At 42.4% G+C, this 26619-nt stretch overlaps 2 protein-coding genes across 2 annotated transcripts in view; one reads left to right on the top strand and one right to left on the bottom strand.

Annotated features, from left to right (window-relative positions):
• Positions 1–5579, top strand: part of HBP1 (HMG-box transcription factor 1) — a 36393-nt gene extending 30814 nt beyond the window's left edge. Inside the window, exons 10-11 of the mRNA XM_008053016.1 lie at positions 3094–3235; positions 4484–5579. Of these exons, the coding sequence (XP_008051207.1) occupies positions 3094–3235; positions 4484–4501 (160 nt within the window). The 3' untranslated portion in view covers positions 4502–5579. The remainder of the gene's footprint in view (positions 1–3093; positions 3236–4483) is intronic.
• A 286-nt stretch (positions 5580–5865) lies between these two features.
• The window catches only part of LOC103255047 (conserved oligomeric Golgi complex subunit 5), a 116023-nt gene continuing 95269 nt past the window's right edge, over positions 5866–26619 (bottom strand). Inside the window, exons 9-12 of the mRNA XM_008053018.2 lie at positions 24838–24914; positions 13603–13729; positions 13046–13125; positions 5866–6645 (exon numbers count right to left, since the gene is read on the bottom strand). Of these exons, the coding sequence (XP_008051209.1) occupies positions 6531–6645; positions 13046–13125; positions 13603–13729; positions 24838–24914 (399 nt within the window). The 3' untranslated portion in view covers positions 5866–6530. The remainder of the gene's footprint in view (positions 6646–13045; positions 13126–13602; positions 13730–24837; positions 24915–26619) is intronic.

The raw sequence follows: 26619 nt of genomic DNA on the forward strand, positions 1-26619 counted from the left end.
GGAAGGATCGCTGGAGCCCAGCAGGTCGAGGCTGCGGTGGCCGGGAGCGGCCACTGCACTCCAGTCTGGGCGACAGAGTGAGACTCCAATTCAAAAAATAAAAAAAAAAATAAAAAGAGAAGCTTCTTATCCCAAATTTGTTTCTAATTTTAGCTTATACACATGTATATTTCTTAGTTAATTTCCATTTGAAATATTACAGGTAACACTGTAATGAATAGCTCTGTCCTAGTTTTTGGTTATTTCTTTAGATTCCTGAGTATAAAGTTACTGAGTCAACAATTCTAAGGGCCTGTCAACACCATTGAAATTTTTAACTCTTAGAACTGTGGTTTGTGTGAGTTTGAGTAATTAACCTAGGTTCTAGTCTTCCATTTCTTTATCAGTAAAAAGAGAGGTTTAACGATATTGTTTTTGAAAAAATTCAGTTTGAAAGTCTACTTTTCTGGTGACTAGTATAAGATATTCCCATAGAAAATATACTTTTTGGCCGGGCTTGGTGGCTCGGCCTGTAATCCCGCACTTTGGGAGGTTGAGGTGAGTGGATTGCCTGAGCCCGCAGGTTCGAGACCCGCCTGGGCAACTTCGTGAGACCTCATCTCTACAATAAATCAAAAAAATTAGCCGGGTGTGGTAGCATGCACCTGTAGTTCCAGCTACTTGGAAGGCTGAGGCGAAAGGATCGCTGGAGCCCAGCAGGTTGAGGCTGCGGTGGCTGGGAGCGGCCATTGCACTCCAGTCTGGGTGACAGAGTGAGACTCCAACTCAAAAAAAAAAAAGAACATAGACTTTTTGAATGCAAAGGCATTTTAAGAGTAATTTACACCTTTTCCCTTTGCTCAATTTTTTTTTTCCTGAGAAAATGGCTAACCTTCTATTTAGTGATAAGTGCATTTGTTTTCGTACATATCTGGTACTTAATAAACATGTCACTTGACATATAGAAGAGTCATGTCACTATATAACATTAATAAGTCTCTTCCTTAATAGTTGACAGTGTCAGTGGGGATGCATTCTGGATTTATTTATAATTCTGGGTAATTGGACTATCTTGATTATAAGGAGAATATAAGTCTCATTTTAGTTTTAGGTGTTTTGTTTTGTTTTGTTTTTGGATTTCTTTTCTTTTTTTTTGGAAGTAGGATTTACTGAGGACAGAAAAGCTCCCAGAGTGGGAGGGGACCTGAGGGGGTTGCCCCCCCCCCTTTTTGGATTTCTAAGTCAAGTTATACCCCTGTTGTTCAAAAATCTAAATTTGTTCTTTGTCTTTTAGCATTGCTCCATGTGACACATCGGTATTGTAACATCAAGGGATATACTTTTCTCTAAATTGAATGGGATGAATCATGCAATTTTGAACTTGGATTTTTCCCTTTCCCTAATAAAGATAGGTTTTAATTCAGTGAATAAAGAAACTCTCATTTGGAAGTCAATTGTGAGGGAGTGAGAATAGAATAGACAGGTCAGAGAGACAGCTCATTTTATTCTAGACGTAACATTTACTGCATAATCTTTAGATGATGTGTATATTTTATTATTCTTATGGAAAGGAATATAGATTATAATCTCTATCACTATACATATCATTACCTGTCATCTTTTAACTTAAAAGAAGGAATAAAATTGTTTCCCAATTGTCACATAACCACTCCCTTCAAAACATTTCATATTATTTCTTACTGTAGAAGACTGAGACGGAGTGTGTATGTGTGTGAATACCTCTTATTGACTTGGTTAACTGGTAAATGTGTCAACCTTATGTGATACCTTTAACCCAGACTATAAAAATTGGGGTTTTTTTTGAGTTGGAGTCTCACTCCATCACCCAGGCTGGAGTGCAGTGGCATGCTCACAGCTACCCCAGCGCTGACATGCTGGGCTCCAGCAATCCTTCTGCCTCAGCTTTCCAAGTAGCTGGAACTACAGGTGCACGCTGTCACACCCGGCTAATTTTTGTTTTGTTGTAGAGACGAGGTCATGCCAAGTTGCCCAGGCTGGTCTCGAACCCGCGGGCTCAGGCAATCCACTCACCTCGGCCTCCCAAAGTGCTGGGATTATAGGCTGAGCCACTGAGCCCGGCAAAAATTGGTTTTAATAAAGGAAGATGCAACACAGTGTTTAATTGCTTCAACTTATTGGATTAAAAAGAGAAATCTATTTACTATGTATTTAATTTCTTTCTAAGCAGTAGAGCTTCTGTGGGTACTGTTCTACTAAAGCACAGATGCCTGTTCATGAGATTCCATGTTCATCAATATCAATAAGTATGGACTTTGTGTACTTGTATGTCCTAGATGCAGTCATGCCAGGAACCTCCTGTCTTGTATGGGTGTCATGAAGTGAATGGTTAAAAGCTCTTCATAGGAGACTGGTTTATGTCTCAAAACCTGGGTGAGACTATTTTAGTGGGTTTGGTAGCAGAGTGATGAGTATAGCTAGGAGAGTAGCTTCAGATTTGTCATGATGTATCCTGTCAGTGTGACTTCTTAGCACTTTGAATTTATTCAGTTTCTCAAGTGGTAAGTATTGACACTGCCTGATATTTACTGGGTTTCATCTTAAGGGGTAAATAGTAAGGCATGCAGTTAATTCCATATTTTCACTGTGGTTGCATAAATAAAAACAGACTATCAATACTGTTTTATAGGTTATGGGCTCAAAAAGAAATTAAGAATAGCTTTTAATAGAAGTTAGATACTTTATGTTGTTGATCCTGAAGGAGTCTGCTTTTATATCTTAAATATCTTTTAAAATTGATACATCAGGATAGATCCAATGGCAATTTAAAACTTTTCTTTGAAATATTTAAAATTTTCTTTAAATGTAAGCTTTGTAGAATGTCTAGTTTCTAGCCATTTTAGATGTCCTTTGACAATTGGGAACACTGAAACTATCCCAGGAGGCTTTAACTGTCAAGATTATGACTTGGGATTTTATTGGAAATGACTATTACAGCCTTGACCTTTTCCCTTCTCTATATTGGACAGGATTTTTGTCTTTTTTAACTTTACGTTTTTCCTGAAGTAGCCGCACTTGGCATGAGTTTTATAAAAAGCCTGTGCCTTCAGCATTGTGTAAATATTTGTTTTACAGAGCCATAAGTGTGATCCTTGGTGACAGGTGGAAGAAAATGAAGAATGAAGAGAGGAGGATGTACACATTAGAAGCAAAGGCTTTGGCTGAGGAACAGAAACGTTTAAATCCTGATTGTTGGAAAAGGAAAAGAACCAACTCAGTACGTTTGTTTAAATTTACCTCGACTTATCTCCATAGGTGTACTGACATGTGGGAGCAGGTGGCAAACCCTTCAAAAGGTGGTGTTGATGCCATTTTGTAGTATTTTTGTACTTCAAAACCTAAAAATGTTTCACATCATCATAGAAGTCTTTCTTTTCATCAAGGACCATTTACTTTCGCAGCCTGGAAAGTAAGATCTCAGGCAAATTACAACATGCTTGTCCTAATGTCGAGGTGGAAAAATAATTTTGGCCTGCAGTATTTTTCATTAGGGTGAAAGATGAGCGTTAGTGCCCCGTCAACATCGCAGTGAACATGTCTCTAGGTTTCGGTGGCATGTCTCCACAGCCTTTCTTACCCGGTGAGGGGCTGCTGAGGGTGGAGCTGTGTGGCGACGTTAACCAACATTTCCTAGATCTGAACACCTCGAGGGTAGGCTCAGGCGGGTGGCAAGCAAGTCAGCACCCTGGTCCATCTCAGGTGGACCGATTCTTCTAACTTTTCTATTACTGAACTGGCATCTTTTTAGATTCAGCATTTTTAGGTTAAATATGAGAAAATTTCATGTGATAGAATAGAATGAGCACAATTTGAAATATTATAAGGAAGTGAAGAGATCTGTAGTTCCAGTAGGAGGGCTGGACAAGGATATTTTATTTTACTGCTTTATTTTTACATTTATTTTAGATTGAGTGGGTACAAGTGCATGTTTGTTACATGGACACTGCGTACTGCTGGGGACTTGTTCTTAGGTGGCCCATTTCGCTGATAGTGAACATCATACTTGATAGGTAGCTTCTGAACACTCACTGCCCTCCCCATCTCCCAACTTTTAGTGTCCCTGATGTCTATTATTTTGGCCAAGGATACTTTAAATTCATTCTGTGCATGTAACATGCAAGCCACATATGTTTAAATGTTTCAGAAATTTCTTTTTAAAAAGTCAGTGGTCAGATGGGTGGGTGGCTGAGCTGGGTCGTGGAAGTTCTTTGTTAATTTGGAATTTCATGTGGTAGGATTTTCCTGTATACCCTTTCTTTTCTGTTCCTCCTAGTCCATCTCTTAGCATGTCATAAAGTTTCTGAAAGCTTGAACCATCAGATATTAGGAAACTTTAGAAAAAAATCACCTTTTAGAAAACAATATTTTTAACAGCAAATTTATAAACATCTGGCACAGCTTTCACATATAGGATTGCTATGTAGTGATCTGTAAATACTCACTGAGTTTAATTTTATTTCCACAGGGCTCACAACAACATTAAACCAGGAAGCTTATGTTCTTAAGTCTGTATTTGCATAAACAGTGACTTCATGGAAAGACTTAAGAAGATCAAGGTCTCACTGTATGTCCTGAATTTGTTTGACCATAAGATACTGATAGCATTGAGTCTTGAAATGGTTTAATAATATGAGTGAGGGTTTGCTTTCTCCATTAGAGCATTAAGTAAGCTAAAACTATCAACATTGTAAACCAAATTGCCTTATTTTTCTTCCAAACTTCATATATGTCTATCAGGTAATATAGGCTTGAAAATTGATATCCTGTGGTGCTAAAGTACACTAGAAAGAGAGGAGAAGTGTATACATGTTTTATTTTAAATTGTACGAAAGGGGAACTTAAAATATGTAACTGCTGTTTATACATTGGCTCCTTACTGCTTATTAATCTGTATTGTACACACGATGGAGTGAAGCAGAGGCTGGAGTCGGCCCTTCCTCGAGCAGCCACCACATGGCTCAGCATCTGTGCCAAACACAGGCGCTCCTAGTGTGGCCAGTGCCAAGAGGCTACCAGAACATGTGGCAGGTGGCTGGCATTGATGTCCCGGCCTAAGAGCCACCTGCTGCAGTTGCCATGGCTTGCTGAGTTGATGCACCAGGTGGCAGCAGCCATCCATGCTTGCTGATGGAGACCTAGCCCAGGCCAAGGTAAAGTTAGTTAATAGCATTGGGATATAGTCACTGTAATGGTGCTATTAACAGTCGACACCATTGTATTTTTAACTTTGTGTTCTATATCTCCTCAGCCACGTATCTTCAGTATATTTTGTCATCATATCTTTATGGTGGGGGCAGACTTTGCACTTAATGCAGTGCAACACTTGCACTTTACTTTTCCTCCAACTGTCGAAAATTAGAGCAAGTACATTGGCAATACAGCTGCTTTGCTCTGAGCTACAATCATGGCTTTTCATGTTACTTACCAAGTGGTGTTTCTGGTTAGGAATCACAGCTGTAAAATTGATTTCAGTTCATTACACTTCATGATGTTGCCCCTAAATTTTGCACACTATATTCTTGTATATTATTTCAAATAAAATGGAAAAAAAAAGTTGTTTACTTCTGACTTCTGCTGATTGATCTTAACAGCGTTTTATGCATTTGCCAGACTAACAGGTGTAGGGATGGAAAATGTAGGCAGACTCCTAACATTCACAATTAGGAGGTTGCTGATGGGATTTAAAAAATTAAAAACTAAAGTGTTAGTAGTGGAACAAGGGAAATAAGGTTAGGACTTAGATTATCTACTATTTATAAAGAGTTTTCGTAGAATTAACATTTGTGGTTTTCATTTGTCATCTTTGTTTCAAGGATAAACGGCCCCAAAAGTCTGTTTTTAATAAAAGACAGTGTAAAGAAGATTTGCTTTATTTAAAGATACAGTATGATATAGTCAAACAAGAACATTTAACCCAGTATTTTAGCTTTGAGATATGCCAGTGGTTTCTAGGCTTTGTTACCTATTGAAGTCACTTTGGAGATTTTTTTTTTTAATGCCAGTGCCTCCCACTCCCAGACATATTAATTAGTGTGGAGTGCAAGTTGGGCATCAGGATTTTAAAAACTCCCCCGGTGATATGAACGTGCAGCCAAATTTGGGAACCACTGAGCTACATATTCAGCGAAGGAGGCAGGTTGGGGGAAGCAGGCTACATATTACGTAACTTGATTCTATCCCTTGAAAGGCAGTGAGGACTCTGGGTATATGTACCCCTAGGGGGACTCAGTGATACCATGGGAAAGAAATTTCAATAAGCCTGGTACAAAAATCTGAAAGAGGAAAAGAAGATATTTTTCCTGAAAAATCAGGTCCATGGCGTTTAAAGGCTGTGATGACGGGTCTAGTTAGATGTGTTTGCTCCTTAAAGTGGAATAGAGAACGATCGGTAGGAAATGCAGAAAACCCAATGGCATTCCTAAGACAGTGGGCAGCAGCTGCCTTTCAGAGTATGTTACTCAACTGCCAGCTTGGATGGGTTAGCACAGAGTGGACGTAACAGATTCCACATGTCACTGAAGAGTAGACATGGCTTCTTGAAGCAGCTGAACCATTATGGGATACACTGGTGCAAATTCTTTGCCTTCTCTACTTTTCACTGATTGAACATAAGCTTCCAGGGCTCCCCTGAAAACCAAAAGGAAAACAGTGTTAAATACTGCATGAGTTACATGAAATAGATTAGGGGTCCCAGTATGTAAAATTCGAAATAAGCTCGTTCCTGGAACTGCTGTGCTCAGTTCTGCAAGCCAAGTGACCAACAGCCAGTTACCAAGTAATGTGCAAAGCATCCAGAAAGATTGAACATTTTTTGATAGTGTTGCCATGGTTATGACTGTTAGCGAGCTAAACGAGAACCACTTTTTCAGTCTGCATTTTTCTTAGAGGTCTAATACACCGAGCCCTCTGGCCTGTAAGTCTGCGCTCAGTTTCCCTTTCCCCCCTTCCCTATTAAAGAGACCTCTGAGAGGCTGCAGGCAGCTTGTGCCTGTTGGCAGAGCTCGTGAGGGGCAGCCTGCATCTTGGAAAGCCATGCTCAGGGCACTGGGGGTGAGCCCTTTGGCACACACAGCAACACTAGCAGGTGCGTTAGATTCCTGTTATCTGGTGAACTATGAACAACCCACAACCAGAATATTAAGTACTTGGGCTCTAATTTTTGGCAAATTATATGATGAGAAAGGAGTTTCAATTGAATCAAGGGTGTGTGGTACCATTCAGTATCTGTAATGTTCTCAGGAATTGGACTGAGGGTCAGCAAACTGCCTGCAGGCTAACTCCAGCCTGATGGTTTTTCGTGTCTGTGTCGTCTATGGCTGCTTTCACGCTATGGTGGCAGAGTTGAACTGTTGAGGCAGAAACCATGTGGCCTGCAAAGTCTAAAATGGATTTGGCCCTTTACATAAAAGCTTTCCTGTCCCTGAACCAAATCATCTGTTTAAGTAGAGCTTAAAATAACAGTTATAAGGCAGTTAACTTTTAATTACTGGTTTATTTAAGTCCCTGGAATATAAATTGTCATAATTTTCTTTAAAATTTCACACTTTGAAATGAGAGCATTTCTATAAAGATGTAAGTTAATAATTGCTCAGCTCACATAGTCAGTGGTTTTTTTTTTTTCTCTGAAACATTAAAAATATTAACCCTTTGTCCAGTTGGCATGATTTGTCATTGAACTGTGGGCGGTACACTTGCCTGGCATCTGGCCATCTCACTGCTCACTCTGCAGATCCCCTCCTGTCCCCCAGCCACTGTCATCCATAAAGGAATTCCAGATCTTCTAGCCCTTTCCTCCCTCCTGATTTGTTTCCACCTGTCCTCTGGGCAGCTTTATCTGATTTTGCTTCCAGGTCGCCTTCAAACTCACCGGTCAAAAACTCAGGGCAGTGTTCGACCCACCTTCCCTTTACTTCAACAAAGGCCCCCTATCCACAGGTCTCTATCTAAAGTTCTCTTCCCATCCACACCTAATCAGTTACCAGATCCTGTTACTTCAGAGCACACATTTCCGCATCCAGGCCCTCCTCTCCCTGCTCGCGCCACCTTACACCCCAGTGATGGCTGTTGCCTCTTAGGCGAGGTCAGCCCTGTGCTGTCTCCCTGTCCTGGTCGGGCTTCCACACTATAAGAGCTCTCTTCCTGGAGTGTGACAGCCCTTGCCATGTCCTGCTCCCTAGGGGACAGTGCCTAACCTCAACCCAGCTGAACACCAGCTTCGTCGTCAGCCTCCCCCAGCCCTTTCATGCTACTGCGGAGTTTTAGGCAGCTCGATGTGGCTTAGAGAGACCCTTGAGTCATTTGTTTCCATTTTTCAGTTACCAAGTAATGTGCAAAGCATCCAGAAAGATTGGAAATCATTTATAAGTCTGAACAAAGGTCTGACTTCTGTATCGACAGCCTTGACTTAGGAGGATCCAGCATTTGGAATCCCCGAGGGCTCGTCCCACGTTCTGTTCAGAGCAAGCGTGCTTTCAATCAGCTACGCAGAGAGACGGGCAGGCCCATATTCAAGAAGCATGCATAGCTTTTAAAATAAGTTTTGTAATTAATCCATTGCTCGGCTCACATACTTAGTCCCAAATCCCATTTCCACAATTCTCAACTAGCATGTAAGATGGAATTTAATGCTCTTAGAGAACAGTGTTTTGTGAGATGCCTGTGTTCAAGTCAAAGCTGACCATTGATGGAGCTATTTCTCTATGAATAAACTTGCCTCTTCCTAGTTGCCGTGCCATCCTAGCTGCCTCTGCTCCCCAGTGTAGTCCCTACGGATTCATGTACAGTAGAGAAATCCCCAAGGCCTCCGCTGTCTCTGAGACAATGGTGTGTAAGTATGAGATACGTGTGCTGAAATTCACAGAAACTGTAATTGTTCCATAGTGAATTTATCAGATTCATTCTATTTAATAAATGGGCAAAAATCAACTTAGTATCATCGGCATTTAAAAGATAAGCCACCACAGAAATTACATGATATGTAGCAGAAAACTCAGAAATGAGTTTGGTTAGTTTTTTTGCTATTCATCAAAACACCATCAGAAGTACGGGAAGAAAAGCAGATTAAGCTGCCCTCCCACATAAAAGCAGAGCAAGATTTTCAAGCACTTATTAAATCACTTCATTTGCTTCAGCAACATTAGCTTTCTTGGAAGTCAGGCCAAGCATTATGTAAGAGTTAGTCTCAACTCGAGTTTGTAACCAAAATAAGCAGATTATTGCAGTTATCCTTACTGGGGAAAAACAAAGCACAATTAGAGGAATGGCTGTAACGTGGCAACACTGCTCAATGTGACAGAAACCAGCCAAGTGGAGGTTTTCATGGAAACAAAGTTGATTTTTGTCAGGCATTAAATACTCAGTGTGATTTGTAATGAGATACATAAATGATTTAAAGATACCACATGAGGCAGTTATTAGCCCCAGGCTTTCCCCTGGCTCCACCCTCCCTCGTGGTCCCAGAACTGGTAGGTAGCTAGTGACAATGGAGTACCAGGAGGAGGAATATTACCCTCCATCAGGAGGATCTTGGAGTTTTGCAGGAATAGGGAAGAGCTGAGGGAACAGGTCCTAGCAAGGGATCCAAGGATGCATTCTCCGATGTCTATATGGATAAAAGTACCCTTGGGTTCACTGAATTCGTGAATGTTTTTAACATCATAAAAGTGTACTACTACCCAAAGAAGGCCATAACAAGACGAGTTGCTACTCCGCTGCAAATATCCAGAGTAAATGGATTTGAGGCCCATATCTGCAGAGCTACAGAAAGCTTTGCATCAAAAACTCATTCTTCATCTTTACTGAAAAGACAGTGGACACCTGTAGCTGCGCAGGAATTAGCCAGGCAGCCGCCTCTGCACCTGAGAGCAGGCGCGTGTCTGCAGCACGGCCTGGTCGGGGCCCGGGAGATCCAACTGCCCCCTCTCACACCTCTTGGTCCCATGAGTCAGTGATTAGATTACTCTGATTTTTAAATGAGCTTGACTAGTATTCACTCAAGCCCTAAGAAGCATCTGGTGTCATACGGAAACAGGAAGGCGGGAGAGAGTTCATCATTTGCCGTTTATTCAGCAGCAGTAGTTACAATATCCTCAATTTGCCCTACTTTATGACAACCTCACATATTATGCTGGGAGAAACAGAATGAGTATATGACAAGGTCTGCCCCAGAAGCTAGAACAAATTTACTGACATTTAAAGAGTAATGCTCACCCTTGGTTTATCTACAGGGAAAAGAAATTCATCCACTAATGCTTCAGTACGCAGGAACAAAATTTGTTTTGCAATAATATGTAAGAAAGAACATTCTCTAGGACAAACATCCCCTCCTTGCCAAGAGCCTGGGGTGCAGCAGGAGTGCAGTTTAGTTGAATCCCCTACGGAGGGCTCAATTTTCTGCTAAGGGCATGAAGGTTCTGGAATCAGCCATGTGTGGAAGGATGGGTAGGCCTTATTTAAAAAGCATGACAGTATTTTTGAGCATGATTTTCAGTTGCTAAATATAGGCTTAGCAACAGCACTGCTGATGAAATCACTCAGGAGACATTTTTAAAGAGAAGCAAAAGAAAACAGATTTGTGATGTACCCACAGCAAGACAACTGTTGTGGATGAACTCATTCCATCTTGTTAAGGAGACAAAAATGAACCCTGTTAATTAACTGAATCCTCTTCTCTAACCAAATGTGTTGCAGCTGAGTGAATCTTTGGGAGCTGGGGGAAAAAATCACCTGGACATTGCAAATCCCCGGGTTACCTGGCCCAGACTACCTCTTGCAAACCCAAACCCTTTTCTGAGGACAGTCTACTGGTCACAGCAACCCAGGGAGCCTCCTCTGGCAACCTTTCCCATTTCTGGGCCAGATGCTCGCAGCTGAGTAACAGAGAAGCAAGGAAGAAGAGCAGGGCCTGCGGTCATCTTCATCCACACAGGCGCCCAGGGGCCAGTGGCTCACATTGGATCTGGCACCAAGCTTGAGGGCTCAGGGCTGCTTCCGGAAGCCGACAGGCTGATGTTTCCTCGTGATCTCTCACAGCTTCCTCAGCAGTCTCACCTGACAGCTGGAATATGTCCCACTGCAGCAGAGTGCTGCATCCTTGGCTGCACCGCAGACCTGCCTGGGGTGCTATACAAAAATCCTGAAACCAGGTCATAACCCCAGAGATTCCGAGATTGCCAGTCAAGGGCATGGCCAGGACACTAGGATTTTTCCAGGCTCTGTAACTTACTCTTGTGTGCACACACGATTCAGAACACCGCACCACATCAGCCCCACTCTGGCTCTGGGAACCCCAACTCACCAGAGGCACAGGCAAAGACTTTCCGGTGCTGTGGCCCTCGACCAGCAGAACCAGGATCCCTCGGCAAGATGGGAATGGCTTCAAGAGCTACTGAAGAGGCACAGTTGACTGGACTTGGAGAATGAGGGGGACAGAGGAGTTGAATGATTGGCAGGTTTTCCGCTTGGCTGGTCAAGGAATGGTGACCTCCCAACCACCAGGAGGAAACATCAGCCTGTCTGCTTCCAGAAGCGGCCCTGAGCCCTCAGGGAGTATAAGAGAATGAGAAGGTTCGAGAGGAAAGATGACTTCTTTGACAACGGCGGGTCTGGGGCTTCTGTGGGGTGTCTGAGTGGCAGCATAGATTGCTGCAATCGGGAGAAGCCGAGCTGGGGGCCTCTAAGCACAGAAGGCGCACTAGAGGATGGGCTGGAGGAGTCACCCAGGTCAGACACAGCAGGGCGGGAAGGGCCAACACAGGAAATGGTGTTGCTGAGGAGTAAAGACAATGTAGCAAATGGCACAGGAAACAACTGGCAAGGAGTTAGAAACGGCTGACCATGGTGTGACGCTAGCCTGGAGAGGGCAGGATCATGGCTCTGTGCCATGTCTCTGTTCCTTAGTCCATGGCCTAGCATGCCAATAAAGTGTGAGCCTACTGTCAGGAAAAACGTGAGTCAGCTCAGGAGTTTAAAGAAGGTAACGAGCCGGGCTTGGTGGCTCAGTCTGTAATCCCCCGCCTGTGGGAGGCTGAGGTGAGTGGATTGCCTGAGCCTGCGGGTTCGAGACCCGCCTGAGCAGCAAGACCTCATCTCTACAATAAATCAAATAATCAGCCGGGCGTGGTAGCACATGCCTGTAATTCCAGCTACTCGGAAGGCTGAGGCGGAAGGATCGCTGGAGCCCAGCAGGTGAGGCTGCGGTGGCCGGGAGCGGCCACTGCACTCCAGTCTGGGCGACAGAGTGAGACTCCAACTCAAAAAAGAAAAAAAAAAAAAAAAAAGAAGGAAACGGTGGATAACTGGCTACAGCTGTACAGCAGTATTAGAATGGGCAGGTTTGGTGGCCAGGAGGTCTGGCGGTTTCAGAGAACACTGCCGGAAGAGATAACTAAGCTATGCCAGTCACAGCACCCCATCTTCTGCCCACGGCTGGGGCATATGCCATGTCCGCGCGCCCGAACGCACATGCGCACCTGTGTCCATGCATTCCTGGGCGCTGCTGGGGAGCACATGGCATCCAAGCGGCTGCTGGGCCGTCCTTGTTTCCTACTAATAACTATGCCCCCCTTGGGGGTTTTTAACAGTTCCCTCACATCTGTGCTCCACCAATTCCATAGCTGCAACACATGAAAATAGGCAGAAAACAAGAAGCTAGGGCACATCTCTTCACAGTGGAAGTTGGTTTTCAAAGGTTCTTTGGAGCCCTCCTTGGGAAATCAAAAAGCTGCACTCCTGGCGCACTCAGGCTTTTGGCAAGAAGGGAATGTCTGTCCTAGAGAATGTCCTTTCTTAAGCATTACTGCAAAACTAATTTTGTTCCTGCTCCCTGAAGTACCACCGGCAGGCGACAGCGCAAGAGGATGTGAAGGTGCAAGAGGATGAAAGACCCGGAAAGCCAGAGTCCTTGTGTCCAAATGTTCCAGCTGCCCCAAGTTGCAGTACGAGTCCACGCCACCCAGGTGCTGCTCATCATTGCCCTCTGCATCCCCCGCCCTCCCCCGGCTTCCAGCCCAGCAGTCCTGCACTTTACCTGATGAGGAGGAGCCTGTCCTTCTCAGATGGATGGTCATCCAGCCACTGGGAGAAGCGAGCCTGGGACCACTCTGCCCTCTGCGGGTGGAAAGGCAATTAGAGAAGTGGGCACGTGGGTGAAATACTCAGCAAAGGCCAAGTGCTGGTTCTGACTGTGCCCTCGAGAATGCCCAGGTGAAGCCGCCCGCACCTGCTGGGGACTGTGTGCAGAAGGTGGCCCGGGACCTGCTACCAGGGAGCCTTCTAGATCTGCCACTTGATGGCGGGTTGGCCAAGGTAACGCAGCCTCCATCAAAAAAGCTTTATGGACACAAATTACTGCATCATTACTATTATGTAAGGGGTTAACTCTAGATGTATCGGGTCATTTCTTACACTGTTGAGAGACCAGTTGCTGGGCAGTGGGGGTTTCCTTTCCTAGTCACTATTTACTGTTGAAGACAGATGCCCATGACTGAACAGGGAGGAGCCAGCAAGGACCATTCAGCGAGTGGGCTCAGGACTCACAGTCTCTGAGGAAAACTCACAGGAGGGCTCTGGCCTGACCGCTATTACCTGGAAGGGAGACTTCAGCTCAGAGGGTGCTCTCGTGAACAAAAACTGAATAATGATGCTGAATGGAATAATGTCCCCTAGGACAGGACTCTTGGCCACCTGCTCACTCGTCTGGAAGAGCAATGGTCTAGAAAAAAAGCAGAAGTTATTTCACACCATTCAATAATGAAAGAGGTGATTTGGTGGGAAAATCATTCTCCTTGAAGAACAGCATTCTTCCTAGACTGGCAATTGAAGGACACTGCCCCCACCTTCAGCCCTGGGACAGATGGACGGACACACACACACACACACACACACACACACACACACACACACACACACGCCTACCTTCCCATAGGCTGATCTATCCCTCAGCTCTTATTTGACCCCTAGTTCACTGGTCTACGGGTCTGATTTACTTCCAACTGACTTGGCAAAACTCCCTTAGAGTTCATCTAAACAGGCTAAAATCAAATAAAGCACAAAGTAAAGCCTATAAGTAGTTGTTATTAACAGATTATTATCTTGTCATTCCTTTTAGCCTATTCTATTCAAAAGAGAATTCTTCTTTGGGCTATAATCTGAGTAAACGCAAACATTTTCTATATAACTTTTCAAAGGGGCAAATATGTCTCTGAATATACAAAGTCATTATTCTGCTGAACATTCCATCAAAACTGTATGTCAGCTCTCTTTGTCTGAGTCTTACTGCCAATCAAGAAAGCTGTCCTTTAGAAATCAGAAATAAATAAAAACTGTCCAGGACAAAAAAAAAAAGCTAATGAAGTTCACCACCACCCGGTTACTTATTGAAACTGCTAAAGAGACTTCTTCCAGCTGATATGAAAGATTGCTAATTAGTAACATAAAATATATGAAAACACAAAAGTCAATGGCATAAGTATTACAGAGTCATATTCAAAATACTCTGGTGCTGTAAATGGTGGTTTGTAAAACAAGTTTATTTCTAATACAAGGGCTTAAAAAACTACTAAAAATTATAGCTAAAATAAAGGACACAAATTGCAAAATGATCTAAATTTTAACAGGAAAGTCATAAAATTTGTGGGGGGGGAAATAAAGTGTAGAGTTGCTATATGTGATCAAAGTTCAGTTGTTATCGGCTTGAAATATCTTGTTATAACATGTTTTTTGGGAACCCTCACGGTAACCACAGAGCAACAATCTCATAATGGAGGTATGAAACACATAAAAAGGATCCAAAGCATACAGAAAATCATCAAACCACAAAGGCAGACAGCAAGAGAGGAATAAAGAAACAGTTTCTGTTTGGGACAACATGCAGAAGAATAAAATTGGAACTTTATCTCACAACATATAAAAATAAACTCAAAATGGATTAAAGACTTAAATGTAAAACCTGAAACTGTAAAAATACTAGAAGAAAACGGGGAACACGCCATGACATTGGTCTGGGCAATGATTTTTTTTGGATTTGACCCCAACAGCTGAGGCAACAAAAACAAAAGCAGACAAATGGGATCACATTAAGCTAAAAAGCTTCTGCATAGCAAAAGAAATAGAGGGAAAAGGTAACTATGAGCTGGAAGAAAACATCTGCAAGCCACACAGCTGATGAGAAGTTAACACTCAAAATCTCTAATGAACACAAAAACTCAACAGCAAGAAACGACCTGACTTAAAAATGTGCAAAAAATATAAATAGACATTTCTCAAAAGAAGACATACAAATGGCTAAGAAATATATATGAAAAGTGTTCAAGGACCCTGAACATTTGCCATAATACTATATAAGAAAGGGATTGGCAATAGCCGGAAACTGTCAGGGGGTTGGCGGCACATAACATAGATGAAAGACAGTAGGTGTGGGCGAGGATGCAGAAAAAAGAGAACGCTTGCATACTGTTGGTGGAAATGAAAATTAATACAGCCGTTATGGAAAGCTGCATGGTAGTTCCTCAAATAACTAAAAACAGAAATACCGTATGATATCCTGCTTCTGGGTGTCTAGCCTAAGGACTTGAGATCGGTATGTCAAGATGATGGTTGCACTACTATCTTCACTGCAGCACTATTAGCAAGAGCCAAGTTGTGGAATCAACCTAAGTGTCCATGAATGAATGAATGAATAAAGAAAACATATATAAACACACCCAAATACTATTCAGCCTTCAAAAAGAAGGAAATCCTGTCATTTGCAATAACCTGGAGGACATTATGTTAAGTGATATGAGCCAGGCACAGAAGGACAAATACTTCATGAGCTCATTTATTTGTGGAATCTTAAACAATAGAACTCATACAGGCAGAGTAGAATGGTGGTTACTGGGGGCTGGAGGGAATGGGAAGGTGTTGGTCACAGGGTACAACGTGACAGAGAGGAGGGATATGCTTTTTGAGATCCATTGCACAGTGTAGTGACTATAGTTAGTAATGATGCGTTACACATTTCAAAATTGCTAACAAAGTAAATTTGTTATCACAAAAAATGCTAAATATCTGAGGTGATGGCTATGTATAGTTTGATTTAATCATCCTGCATTCTATAACATCACTTCAAATCCCATAAATATATACTATGAGCAAATTTTAGACACGTTAGCTCATTTATTTTTCCAAACAGTCTTGCGTTAGGTACTATTACATCCTCACTGTATGGATGAATAATTACAGAGATCAAGCCAAATTTAGAGGATTCAGACCCAGGCAGCCTGGTTCTTAAATCCGCAATGTAGCCTCTTTAAAAATTGCAACTACTTAGCCTATTATTAGAAGAAATATACTGATTGACAGCCAGAAACAAAGACCCCTGGAGAAAGTATAATTTCAAACTGTCAATAGTATGTACAGAAATACTTACCTGAGAAAATGTTTCCAGAATGATCATTTGAAAGTCATACGATTATCACATTTCTAGGTACTTCCAATTCTATCTTTGGATCAAAGTAGGCCTCTAGTCACTTACATACTTGAAGCATATCACACTAGTCTCTTTCAGAACTATTTTTACCTGGTGTGACCTTAACCTCCTTTGGGGTATGGGTGATGCTGTCTTAAAGGCCTCTGGAAGCCAACTCTGTCTTGGAATGAAGACGAGGTTGTATCCAAGCTCTGCTTCCCATAGACTAGTGACCTCTGGTCCCTAGTAGAGGAAGCTGAAACATCTCACAGCCCTATGGTCCCTGGGTGCTGAGTAACTGATATTCCCAGCCAGTCCCCTGAACCCCAAGCCCATGACACTAACCTGTCTGCTTGCTGCTCACTGACAAGGCTGTCCTCACGCTTGAGCTGCAACGGGAAAGAGGTGTACAAAGAAACCACAGACTGTGGGCCTGCCGTGCCCAGGCCCTCACAGGCGGCTCTGAAGGATGCAAGGAGGGACTGGTGGGGGGCCATGCCCTCACTTCTCTCCTGCTGTCCTTGGTTGCCCCGCTCAGGGCTACATCCGTCCTGTGAGTTTTCCCTTTCCCAACAAAGCCCCGTTTGCTCCTGCCACGTGATACATCTGGAACCCTAGTTTGAGACATGGAAGACTCAGGGGATCAGGCTGATACGACAGTCATTGATTGTTACTGAAGAGCAGCCACATGGAATCCAACACTGCCTCTGCCGCAGGAAGGTGACCATGAATTCTGGTCCCCCCATCTCAGTGCTCCACTCGAAGCTGCCTATACGAAGTACTTGTAAGTGCTTGAGAATTAAGTGCTAAGAAATGCTTAACTTTCTCATAGGAATTGATGTGTTTCATTCCTTCTAATAATGAGAATTAGGTAGTGGATTCTGTTGCTCTTTTAGTTTTGGCTTTATAAAGTGTAAAGTCAAGTCTAAAACTTTTCTATAGCAATTCAATTAGTTTTATGGTTTGAATAATTGTTTTTCTTTATTTTCCTCCAATATATTCTTGACGCAAACTGGACATGATACAAGGAAGCAAAGAAGGGCAGAAAGAGGAGGAGGACAAGAAGGAGGGAGACAGACCAGGAGAGGGAACAACCTGAACACACATGCCCTAACCACACATCTGGCAGCCCAGCCGACAATGTGCTTGCTGGCTAAGATGCCTGTGTGAGCCTGAGCTGGGGAAAACCAGCTCATTTTAAAATGAAACCTTTGGGTCAATCACCTGTCTCTTTGGAGCTCTGAGTCACAGCCGCTATTCTTCTGACAAGCCCTAATCTTTCACACTAGCCACCAGCAGGACTGTCAAAAGAGTCCTGGGAAGCAAAGCTGGTTTGATTCTGGATTACGTGTCACTGCCATGACAGCTCAAGCTCCCCCTTCTCCCTAATTCTAGGTGGAATTTGAAACACTCGCAAGTTAAAAAATAAATCACCACCTGAAGTGCTTTATGGAACAAAAGGAAATGAATTAAGGTATATAAAATGCAGATATCTTAAAGGCCACAATATCATTCCTAGAGAAGAACATTCTAATTATAGGAACACTTTCAAGGTTAAACTTTACAGCCAGAAGGTAGAATTAATTACTCAAGTATCATATCTCTAGAAAAAAATCGCATTTCTAGTCATGGAGATTCACATTTAAATGACTCGTGGCTGTGCGGCTATCAGTCTTCTGACAGTTTGTTGAGGCCAATCACCAAGTGAAGACAAAAGTCCTGCTGCTCCTGGTCCACACCCAATATCAGTGGTGGTGGGCAAGGCAGACACAGGCATCACTGCCCCTCTCATGCCAGCTGAACCACCCCTATCCTAACTTCTCTTGGTGAAGGGCCTGGGAAGCAGCAACACCACTGAGTGTGTGTCCTAAGAGCGGGAACCAGCAAGTAATGAAAGGGTGAAGATGGAACACAATTCTGTTCGGGGGACAGGGCACAGATGCCATCCTTCCTGCACAGGGCACAGCAAGTGCCTCCAAGAGACCAGTGCGGGAGGCCTGCAGGAGCTGAGGCCCTCCATAAAGATCCATTAGGGAGGCCTGGTTTGTGGCATGAGGAGCCATGTGGGTTCTGGGAGAGAACGAGGCAGGAGGCTGATGATCTGAGGTAAATCAGGGCTCAAAAGGGAGGGTAGTAAAGTTCCTTTCTCAGAGTCCAGGCTCTCCATCCCAGCAGGCCATGCAGGAAAGGAGGCAGGGGTTTCAGGCAGACATTCTCTGAGAATAAAACCATATATGTGCCGGGTGTTTCCAGGTCGTGCCTGGAGCCTGCATGTGGCAGAAGACAGAGGAGGCATTTCAGCAGCTGGAGGTCACTGCCAAAGGGGGGAGTTTAGAGTCTCCTTAAAAATCTTCCAACATTCTCCTGGGTGATACATGTAAGCTTTCAAACGCTATTCCAGGATCAGAGAAAAAAAACTAAAGAAATTCCTGGAACAAGGTGTGGGGTACAGTGGTTACCAGCACAGACTTTGGATTGGGCAGTCATGGGTCTGCAAGCAAATCTTGGATTCTCCCACTTTGCAGCTGGGCAGCCCTGGCAGTTTACTCTCTCTGAGCATCAGTTACCTCTTGGGGTCATGCCTAACTTATAAAGTGCTCTGAGGGCTAAATAAGAAATTATCAATACAACACTTAGCAGAGGCTTGGCATGTAATAAATGATTAAAGAATAGTTGCTAGAAATAATAAAAATGATGATAAACTAGATATCCAACCCTCATATTTACCTGGGTGCTCCCAGCACTGCCAAAGTAGTAGCAAAGAATAATAAAACCAAACAAACCCGAGGTGGTGGCTGCCTTCTGGCTACAGTGCTGAAATCTGAAACTTGGCATTAAGACTCCAGAAACCTCAGGAAAACAGTTATAGCAGAAGATGGACTAAGGGTCCCAGATTCATGAGTGGAAAGAAAAGACACACAGGGGATATCAGTGTTTGAAGTGTTAAACATGAAAGCGGCAGAGATGGCGTCTTTGAGTTCTACACACTCAGGCACAGAGGTTTGGAATTTCAAGCAGCACATGATCAATATAAATAGTAGATTCAGAAAACCCTCAGCACTCTTCCAGTGAAAAACAATCAGCATGACTACTATCTAGTTAACAAGGCTTTCTTTCCTCTATGGCTCCTGTGCTCAAAGACCCATCAGAACAGAGCCCCTGTCTCCGAACAGCTTTCACTGGTCTTTCATTAAGCCTGGATGGTAATGAAGCTTCCAGCAGAGCAGGCTGTGGCATCAGCAGGGACAACTGTCCCCTCAGGAGCAAGGTGGTGGGGCCTGCTTGAAGGCAGGGTCCATGCCCCTGAGCTGAAGGGCTTTTGGTCCCTTTTCTGTCCTTTGCCTCACAAAGATCTATATTGACAATGTCAAGGGTCAGCGCTTTCTGGTCTCTGGCTGTGGGGAGTGAAGGTAACAATCTTACAAACACTCCTTAGGGGATAATGCCATGCTGCAGAGAGATGGACAGAGATGGGGTCTCGACGGCTCTGACACATGTGTCTCGTGTAGAAATACAAATCCCCCGGGGACAAATCACTAATGTCAGCAGCTTTCTGAGGTAGAATTCTGTACTGGGTATGAAAAGATTCCTGCTGCCTGAGAAACTGTAATGTAGACAGTAAACTGTAAATGTATGCGAGAAGCTTGCAGGCTTACATAAATAGTCCACTAATATCACCATCAAGAAGAAGGTGCCCTGCAGCCGATGGCTGCATGATGGGGGAAGGGAGAGCCCGCCAAAGCCCATGAGAGCATGTGAGAGTGAGAGTGTGTATGTATGTGTATGTTGTGTATGTGTGTGTGTGTGTGCGTGTGCGTCCACATGTGCACATGTGGTGGGTGCTGCCCATGGGGTCTGGACTGGAGGCTCTCTGGCTGGCACTATCACCCTCAGTTACAGAGATCCATGCACTGAGCCCACTGCCCTCCCCTGTGACCCCCATCTCTAGTTCAGGCCAAGGGCCTCTGTGGCTACCTCAGCCCACTGGGTTTCGACTACTTGGCTGCCTGCAGTTCTCATTACCCTCCCCTACCCTTTATTGGGTAATGTTTTAGTATATTTCATACTATCTTTTAGCCCCATTGCTATTTTTAAATGAGAAAAAAAATGTAAGAGGGATTTAAAATAATATTTGTTGACTTTCCTGACTATAGAAATGAAACAACTAAGGCAGAACGTTTGAACAATATAGAAAACCCTAAATAGTGACAATCCTACTCAAAGATAATATTTTGATGTTTTTCCTTTCTGGCTTTTCTTCTCCATACAAACAAATACTATTATTTTTAAAATAGTAGGGATCATACCATATATATTGCTTAGTAGCCTGTTTTTTCATTTAGTGATGCACTAGTATTATTCATATTACTAGATATGAACTAACAACATAACTGTTAATGGCTGCATATATTTAACCCTATGAATGTGGCATATTTTATTTAGCCAATCCCCTACTGACCACCATTCAACCGGTTTTCATGTGATTTCGAGCCTTTGGTGAAGAGATCCATGAATGAGAGCCAAGGTCTAATGTTTACACGGTCACTGGATGATGCCTATTCCTTATCACAGCTCACAGCACAGATGGAAGAAGTGCACATGTTAATAAGAGGAAGCCCCGTCAGGCATGGTAGCTCATGCCTGAAATCCCAGTGCTTTGGGAGACTGAGGGGGGAGAATCACTTGAGGTCAGGAGTTCAAGACCGGCCTGGGTAACGTAGCATGACTCCACCTCTACAAAAAGTACAATTAGCCAGGTGTGGTGACACAGGCCTATAGTCCCAGTTACTCAGGAAGTTGAGGTGGGAGGATCTCAAGTTCAGGAGTTCGAGTTTATAGTGAAATATGATTGCACCACAACACTCTGGCGTGGGCACTGTAAACCTGTCTGTTGTAACCGCTCAGGACTAATTTTGGAGAAGAGACAGATCTCTAACAAGATTTTACAGGTAGGCAAAACAGAGTTATGATTAAGTTATTAGAATAAAGATTGCCGGGCTCGGTGGCTCAGCCTGTAATCCCGCGCCTTTGGGAGGCCGAGGTGAGTGAATTGCCTGAGCCCGCGGGTTCGAGACCTGCCTGGGCAGGCGAGACCTCATCTCTACAATAAAATCAAAAAAATTAGCCAGGCCTGGTAGCGCGCACCTGTAATTCCAGCTACTTGGAAGGATCGCCGGAGCCCAGCAGGTCGAGGCTGCGGTGGCCGGGAGCGGCCACTGCACTCCAGTCTGGGCGACAGAGTGAGATTCCAACTCAAAAAAAAAAAAAAAAGAATAAAGATGGCTCTGTATTATTCTCTCTAGGAGGGGATTTGGTGGGATCCTCCACAATGGTAAGCTCTCCCAAGTCAATTCCCTTCATATGACAACTGCAAAGAGGCTGACAGGGCCCAGGGTTCTCCCAACAACAGCTCAGGGCAGAGAAAGCAGCATAAGCACACATCTCTCTTCTTTTCAAGTGATGGGACTGAAAACATACTTTGCAGACCAGAGCTGGGTTTGAACCCCTTAACATGCTATGCTTCCGTTTTAGTTCATGATGCAGTTAATCCTAGACTCTGTAAAACAATTGTCCTAGTCCCACCAAACAACTGAGCAAGTGCTAGGATCAATATAGTCGATTTCTGTAGATATGATATAATTGTAGGAATATATTATTAGTATGTATACATCTCTATTGGAATTTTTCAATTAACTTAAGTTATGGAGGATACTCCACAAACAAGATACAATTATTTTTATGTGCTTGAGGCCTTGGGAGCTAAGGCATCATCTGCAGGAGGAAGTTCAAGGATACCAGAATCCCAGGAAAAAAGGGCATACATCTTCACAGTTTGTAGAAAGGAAAAACCCCCCTTCCTTGACTGGAGCAAAAGTTCAAGAGTTAAGGGCCCTGTGAGAAAGCTGAGAAATTGCTGGATATAATAGAATATCCAAATGAAATAAAAATGTCAGGGACTGTCACTTGAGGTAAAGGTGACTGACTATTTTGTGAGCCATACACATGGAGGTGCGTGTGCACATATATAGGCTTGCATGTGTTTGCAAGCTTGCATGCAAGTACATGCCAAACTGCAATAGAAAATATCTCCTGCTGTGAGTCATGGTCAAAGATTTGAAATCCATGAGAAGCTAGAGATAAAAAGTTTAGGATTGTTAAAATTATACATTGATCAATCATTAATTTTTGATTCCATAAATAGGTTCTAGAAGGTGTTACCTAAACTTTAAATGTTTCACACTTTAAAAGACTGTCCTTTAGAGATTCTTCTTCTCATGTGAGCATTGGGAGGGTTGAGAGAAAACTCCCGTCTTCAATGGCTTGAAACAGAATTGGTCTTAAGTTGAAATTCACCCTCAGAACTTGTATCTCCTCCATATCATAAGGCAGCTTTAAAAATGCTCTGACGAAGGCCACTCTGCCTCAGCAAACAAGATAAGCACTGCTTTACACATACACATGCCATACAAAACGTCTAAATGTGAGGTTTGGAACTATAGAAATTAACAGTCTAATCTTCAATGCCAAATGACAGTTTTTCTCATACTTTTTTCAATAACTAGATGGTTAATATCCTCTAGTAAGTTCACTGACTCAGCTGAGATTGCTGTGCTATCATCTTCCACAAAGTAAAAGACTGCACAGGAATTTTATTAAGATTATTTTTACAGTACAGAATGACTGGTGGACTGGTAACCTCATACTCTTTCAACTCGTCCATGTCTGGTAGTGCAGAACTCTAAAACTCAACAAAATCTTTAATACTTTTTAAAAGATCTGAGCTGCTCCAAAGAAGTTATCTGGAAACACTTAGGATCTCAGTTTAAGTTTTCCTGAAACCCAGCTGTGTATGGAAGGGCAGCAATCCTTCATTCGGAAAAAAGTAAAATCTTGGTGTTGGCATTAAGGAAAAAAGAAAAAAAAGGACCTGAGCTAATTACAAACAGGCAAGGTAAAATATAGGGCTCCCCTCTCAACAAAAAATACTGTATTCTTATTTTTCTTATATTTTATCTGAATTTTCGACTACCAAGCTTGATGACATAAGAGCACAGTGATCATTTAAAGGACATACTGCTCATTGATTAACTCTAGTTTCCAGTACTGAGTTGGTTTTCACTTTTTTTTTTTTTTCCAGATCAGGTCTTGCTCTTTTGCCCAGGCTGAAGTACAGTGGTATAATCATAGCTCACCACTGCTCTGAACTCCCAGGCTCAAGTGATCCTCCTACCTTAGCCTCTCAAGTAGGTAGACATGCCTACATACAATTGGGTGCCAACAAGCCTGGCTAATTTTTTGAATTTTTGTAGAGAAAGGGTCTCACTTTGTTGCCCAGGCTGACCTTAAACTCCTGGGCTTAAGCAAGGCTCTCCCTTTGGCCTCCCAAAATGCTGGGATTACAGGCAAGAGCCACTGCGCTCAGCTTTAGTTGGTTTTTAGAAAGCTGCACACCTGAACTCTACTACCTTATCTTTGTGGAAAAGCCTTCAAAGACCATTATGCTCCTGGGTATTATGGATAGTTTACATAAAGGCTTCCCAACTGGTATGCTATGGTCACAAAATCATTGTAAGAATTATGTTGATCCCCTCAGCCCTCAGGGTTGGTCCCCTTTTTGAATGAAAATATTTTCTATGTATGCCATGATATAAAAAATTTTGGGAAATTCTGGTTTGTTGAATAAATAGCCACAGGAACAACACCCTCATCTTCTAAAAATCTGCTATGGAAGACCTCAGTCATTAGGTTTTTCAATGTTCCCTAAAATCTGAACTGACAAAAGGCTCTCTATGTGTTCAGTACTAAAAAGCACTTTTATTTCTGTTAAACAGGCATATTCTTAGATCATGAATATGAATTAACTCCCTATGTTTCTTTTTGAATTGGTTTCTAGGAAACTCACTCCTAAATTTTGTGCTCAACTGCATTAGGCTAAGTGATCTACCACATTTACAGTCATTCCCTGCATTTCATCACTGAACTCAGTTCTTTTAACACTCTGTTAAATAGTTTGTTATATCTCTATCTCGGAATGTAACTTATGACCTTGTAAGAAGAAGACAGGGTTAAAAGTGAGAAATGAAAATTTCAGAAAAAATATATATCCCTCCATAGGAAGAGTATAATTTACCAGCTCAGTCTTGTGAAATTTAACTTGAAAAGAAAAACACACACACTCAGTCATTGCATATAATTTTTCTGATTTCAACAATAATTTCTAAGATGAATCATATTAATTGTCATTGTGGTAGGTCAACAATGGTTGCATATTGACAATTTTATATTGTTTAACCTGAATAGGAAAAAAGGATTTATTTATTTGATACATAGTCAACAAGATATAAATACATGAACAAGGAATTAGGTCCTACCTGAATGACCTCAGCATTCGATAGGGCTTTCCTAAATCAGATACTCTTCTGCAGAATGGACCCACGGCCAGCTCCATCTGAAATATTAAAAGATACTCCATAGCTCATGATGTCAGACTCTAAGGTGAACTTGGGACACACCTGGATCCTAGAAAGTTGTAGTCTGCAGTAAACTTAATGCTATCTGGACCACGAAGCAAACTATGAAAGCCAATTAAATTTATTAAAAGGCAAGAGCTCAGATAATTTTTGCATTTATTTACTAAAGGGCCCAAAATGAGGCAATTCCTTCATGGAAATAGGAAAATATTTTTTGGCTACACAACAGGAGAAAGTTTAGATCATTTCTCCATTGGAAAAAAATCAGTAAAAAGAAAGATTTCAAGACTAACTGTGTGTCTATATATTAAAAAGTGGGCAAAGGACATGAACAGGCGTTTTTAAAAAAAAGATACATAGTCAACAAAACATATGAAAAAATGTTCAATATCACTAATCATCAGAGAAATGCAATTTAAAATCACAATGAGATACCATCTTACACCAGTCAGAATAGCTATTAGCAAAAAGTCTAAAAGCAAAAGATATTGGTGAGGATGCAGACAATAGGGAATGCTTCTACACTGTTGGTGGGAATGGAAATCAGTACAACATGTATGAAAAACAGTATGGACACTTTTTTTAAGAACTAAAAATAGAACTACCATTAAATCCAGCAATCCACTACTAGGTATCTACCCAAAGGGAAAGACTCCCACACTCGTGTATTTATCACAGCACTATTCACAATAGCAAACATACAGAATCAATTGAAGTGTCTGTCAACAGAGGATTGGATAAAGAAAATGTGCTATATGTATATCATGGAACATTATTCAATCATAAAATAGAATTTTTTTTTTTTTTTTGAGTTGGAGTCTCACTCTGTCGCCCAGACTGGAGTGCAGTGGCATGCTCCTGGCCACCGTAGCCTCTACCTGCTGGGCTCTGGCGATCCTTCGGCCTTGGCTTTCCAAGTAGCTGGAACTACAGGTGCGTGCTACCATGCCTGGCTAATTTTTTTGATTTATTGTAGAGACGAGGTCTCGCAAAGTTGCCCGGGCTGGTCTTGAACTCACGGGCTCAGGCAATCCACTCACCTTGGCCTCCCAAAGTGCTGGGATTACAGGCTGAGCAATAAAAAAGAATTAAAACATGTCTTTTATGGCAGCATGGATGGAACTGGAGGCCACTATTCTCTGTGAAATAACTCAGAAATAGAAAGTCAAATACTGCATGTTCTTACTCATAAGTGGGAGCTAAACAATGGGTATGCATGGATGTACAGAGTAGAATAATAGACAATAGACATTACAAAAGGTGGGAGGGTTGGAGGGGTGAGGGTTGAAAAATTACCTGTTGGGTACAATGTTCGCTATTCGAGTGATGGGTACAATAAAAGCCCAGACTTCACCACTATGCAGTATGTGCATGTAAGATATCTGCATTAAGCATATTTTTTTAAAAAGTCTTTTTATATTCAATATAAATGATGGCAATTTTCATCAATCAGTATGGCCTTTTGTAGCACATCTATGTCAGTATCCTAAACCTTCAGTTATGAGTTTGTGTCTCTGGACAAATTATTTAACCTAAGTCTCAGGTTTCTCATTTGTAAAATAAAGATAATAATACCTATTTAATAGAATAATGCAAATTAAATACATAATTCCACAAAGTTTTATGTGCATGGCATATACTCAGAGCTATTAAATGTCAGCAATTGTCATCTGTGTAAAAACA

This window comes from Carlito syrichta, unplaced genomic scaffold (genome assembly GCF_000164805.1).
Source record: "Carlito syrichta isolate Samal-C Ts95f unplaced genomic scaffold, Tarsius_syrichta-2.0.1 Scaffold287776, whole genome shotgun sequence".
In the NCBI taxonomy this organism is placed as follows: Eukaryota; Metazoa; Chordata; class Mammalia; order Primates; family Tarsiidae; genus Carlito; species Carlito syrichta.